At 40.8% G+C, this 4,547-nt stretch overlaps 1 protein-coding gene across 1 annotated transcript; it reads right to left on the bottom strand.

Moving 5' to 3' along the window:
* Nucleotides 1–1,047: 1,047 nt before the first annotated feature.
* On the bottom strand, nucleotides 1,048–3,834 carry LOC114530052 (uncharacterized protein K02A2.6-like). Its single transcript, XM_028551632.1, has one exon. The coding sequence runs from the start codon at nucleotides 3,832–3,834 to the stop codon at nucleotides 1,048–1,050; it is 2,787 nt and encodes a 928-aa protein (XP_028407433.1).
* Between the last annotated feature and the right edge of the window lie 713 nt (nucleotides 3,835–4,547).

Raw genomic sequence — 4,547 nt, forward strand, 5'->3', positions numbered from 1 at the left:
ACCTACGCTTTGGCCATGTCGATGCAATGCTCTTGCCACTGAGCTGGAGAGGTAGCTGACAAGAGAAAGGAGTAGTTATATGGGTATAATATGATGGTAATGCCGGGAATAGGTGAGGGTAAATCAATTATGATTTTTGGTACTTCACTCGATGTTGGTAAATTCTAGAAGTTTAAAGGTCTTCAGTTGGAGTGGAATTATAAACACTTCAAATTCAAGCCAGGAACAGTTAAAGGAAAAATAAGTCAACTATCGGTCCACCAGCAGGAAACTCCACTAGAAAATTAAGACCCTTTGAACCTCTATGTGTAGTATTAACTGACCTATACAGTATAACAGTATTTAAGCTGTAAAAATGCTATATTGTGTCCAGAAATGCTTAAAGGAGGTGTAAAAAGGCTTTTCCTTTAGCAATTTTGTTTTGAAGTACCATCCCAAAAATTGTATCCATGAAATATTTTGTGAGAAAAATCTTTAGGTCAATTTAAACAATAATTTACAGTTTACACGTGTTCCTGATAAACTAGTATCTACAAAAATATAGTCGCTTTTAATGCGTAGAAAGACAAATTATTTAGGGGTTTACCTTAAAACAATTTAAAGAAAAATGATTAAAATATTTCCGTGCAGGAGCTTGAAACTGACGTATACTATCGCGCTTCAAATTTACGCCATCTTTGGCTTCACTTTTTCCACCTAAAGTTCTCACTACAGATATATGTGTCATATTATCGTATCCAAACTCGTGTATTGAGTACAATTCAATACAGAAGAAGTGAGAGAGATTATTTACAACAAGCTAATATTTATACCTAACTACATTACCCATCATGCACGGGGCACGAGTTACACAGGGCACCTATGTAGATAACGTTACATCCTTCCTTTTTTTTCTTTTACTTTTTTTTTTGAAGATTTTCTTGAGAAATAGTTCTACAATATGTGTGCCTATGTAATAGGGTTCCAAATAATCTATATTGTTTTTCTAAAGAGTTCATAATGAACTGACAAGCAATGTTCTCAGCCTTATAACGGACTAATCCAATCCTAGCCTAGGCAACTTGGCGGTTTGAATACTCGGCCACTCCTCGTCACTCCACTGATGGCTTTCCCAGGGCTAACAACGGGCTGCTGCGGAACATGTTGGACCTGCAACTTTGGCGGCGTTAATGGAGGTGGTGTTGATGATGGTGACACATGTGGAGATTGTTTGTCTGGCGGATAAAACTGTTCCTTAGAAGCACGCAAATGTTTACGATTTCTCCTGAACTGCCTGCCATCCTCAGTTATCACTTCATAAGATCTGATACCCGCTTCTCTAGTTACTTGACCTTTTATCCATTTCTTCTCTCGATCATTTGGTTGAGGGGTAATTCGCACCACTTGACCTTCTTTCAGCGTTGGAAGCTCCTTTGTCTGCCTGTTATAATAGGATGCTTGTTTCTCCTTCCTTGTCAGAATTTGTTTTCTTACATCAACTGGCGCTGGTTGTGGCTTTAGTAATGGTTCAGCAGTCGGTAACTGTGTCCGAGTTCTCCGTCCAAACATTCTTTGAGCTGGGGACGTATCCATGCCTTCCGTAGGAGTGTTTCTCCAGCTAAGCAACGAGATAAAATACTCCATACATGCCTCTTTGCTTTTCTTCATGAGGTTCTTGGCTGTCTTGACTGCATTTTCGGCTCTTCCATTGCTCTGAGCATGCAATGGTGAACTGGTGATGTGCTTAGTTCCTGCAAACCTCATAAAGTTAGTAAATTCAACTGAGTTAAATGGGGGACCATTGTCACTACAAAGTTCATTAGGAATTCCATGAGTAGAAAAGTGTCTCTTCATCTTGGAAATTACACTTTTACTTGTTTTGCTACTTAATGGGTCTACTTCAAAATAACCGCTATAGTAATCGACTGTGCACAAAAAGTCTTTACCGTCTATCGTAAAAATGTCAGTGGCAATCTTCTTCCAGGGTCTGTCTGGAATCTCGTGATAAATAAAGAGCTCCCTAGCTTGACTTGTACTTGATGATAGACAGATGTCACACTTACTAATGTAATCAGTGAGTTCAGCATTCATACCTGGCCAATAGACTAGTTCTCCAGCTCTCCGAAGACATCCTTGCACCCCAATGTGTGACTCATGCAATTTCAACATAATTTTGTGTCTGAGAACCACAGGAATAATACAACGTAGCCCTTTGAAGATGATGCCATCGACTACAGACAATTCATCTCGAATACCAAAATATGGATGGATGCTTGCTGGTAGACTGTCTTTGGAATTTGGAAATCCATCTAAAATTACCTTCTTGAGTAATTGCAATGTTGGATCTGCTGCAGTTTTCTGCTGTAACTCTTTCATCTGGTGGTCAGGAATTGAAAAAAACTGTGCTGCATGGATATGCTCTGTCTCTACTTCAGTTTTAGTAGGTATGTGGTCTTCTAGATATGCTCGACATAACGTATCAGCCACGACCATATCTCTGCCAGGCTTGTAGCGAATTTCATAGTCATACTGTTGTAACCCCAAAAGTAACCGCTGGAGTCTCTTTGGCGCTGTGACTAGTGGTTTCTGCGATATGGAGACAAGCGGCTTGTGATCGGTCCATAAAATAACCTTACGACCATACACATACTGATGATTATGTTCCATACCAAACACTTGTGCTAACAGCTCTTTCTCGATCTGTGAATATCGCTGCTCTGCCAAATTCAGAGCCCGACTTGCATATGTCACAGGTTGTCCCTTCTGCATGAGAGCAAACCCGAGACCATTCTGTGAAGCATCTCCCTGTCCCTCAGTTGCATCAGTATCGCTGAAATACTTCAGAACTGGAGCTTTAACAACTGCTTCCTTTATACGCTCGAAGGCGTCCTCTTGCTCTTCTGTCCAATTCCATTCTGCATCCTTGTGTGTCAGCTGACGCAAAGACTCGCTCATTCCAGATAAATCGTTTAGGAATTTTGACAGGTACTTCACAAGACCAAGGAATCGCAATACTGCTGGAACATCATTAGGTCGCTTCATTCTCTGGATCGCTTCCACTTTTCTAGGATCTGGTTTCAACCCTTCTCTTGTGATTAGGTGGCCAATAAAGGACACTTCCCTGGATTTGAAAATCAGCTTATCCTTGTTTAACTTGACATTCTTTGCTCGACATCGTTCAAACAGCGTTGTCAGATGTTGGTCGTGGTCACACTCTGCCTCTTCATCGGTGTCTCCCTTTCCAATGATGAGTAAATCATCAGCTATCTTATACACCCCTGGCAATCCTTCAAGGCATTGATCAAGCTTCTGCTGAAAGCACTCGGAAGCTGGGCAAATTCCATAGGGCATGCGGAGCCAGCGATACCTACCCCATGGTGTCTGAAACGTAGTAAGCTTGCTAGAATCTTCATCCAACTGGATCTGTAGATACCCATCTTTGAGATCAGCCTTTGTGAAAAACTTTGCTTTGTCTAACTCTGGGAGAATCTCCTCAACAACTGGAAGGGGATAATGTCTACGCTTCAGTGCGGTATTTAGATGCTGTGGGTCAATACATACCCTTACTTTTTCATTTGGCTTGGCAGATGCTACAAACCCAGACACCCATGCTGTTGGTTTCTCTTTTTTCACTAAGACGTTAAGGGCTTTAAGGCGATCAAGCTCTTCTTTTAACTCGGGTTTCACAAAAATTAGGACACGGCGAGGTGGCATCACAACTGGAGTCACTGTTTCATCCACGTCTAGATGAAGTTTGCCTTCAATCTTACCCAAACCTGTAAATAGATCTGCATACTTTGACAATACATCCTCTTTACTTAATCTCTGAGATGTTACTGCTTTACTACAATCCATATGTAAGATATTTTGGTGTTGAATGACTAACAGTTCCATCTTTTGAGCTGTTTTGACTCCTAACAGGGGGATGGACCCATCTTTAACAATCAAAAATTCTTCAAAGTACTTACAATTGTTCTTTGGGTTACTAATGTTCAACACTGCCTTGCCTAGTACTTCAAGCTTTTACTCAGAATAGGTAAATAAATTTCTATTGGTTGGCTGGACCTTGACATCTTTAGGCAAATAGGAATGCGGTAATACATTGCATGTTGCACCAGTGTCAATTTGCATCTTTAGGCAAATAGGAATGCGGTAATACATTGCATGTTGCACCAGTGTCAATTTGCATCTGTATTATCTGGTCGCCCAATTGTATACCTGCACATACACAATTCCTCCCCGGGACTGTACTTACTCGTTCTGTAATTGACCAAACCCCATCATCAGTGGACTGATCAGTTTCCTCATGAACTTATTGTGTTTTAGATCTGCCAGTTTGTATTGTCTTTGGCCCTCTTTCTTGTCTTTTTGGTTGCTGACAAACAGAACTAAAGTGATGTTTCATTGAGCAGTTATTGCATGTTTTATTGTAGGCTGGACATTTTTCTTTCTTACGCTCATGTCGCCTGCCACAATATTTACAATCAGGACATGATAACTCCGGTTTTCTTTGGCTATTGAATTGGGGCTTCCCTTTTGGTTTGAGTGCATGTGTAGACTCTGAAGTG

Source organism: Dendronephthya gigantea, unplaced genomic scaffold (assembly GCF_004324835.1).
Source record: "Dendronephthya gigantea isolate DGI-Jeju-01 unplaced genomic scaffold, DenGig_1.0 000059F, whole genome shotgun sequence".
NCBI lineage: Eukaryota > Metazoa > Cnidaria > Anthozoa > Malacalcyonacea > Nephtheidae > Dendronephthya > Dendronephthya gigantea.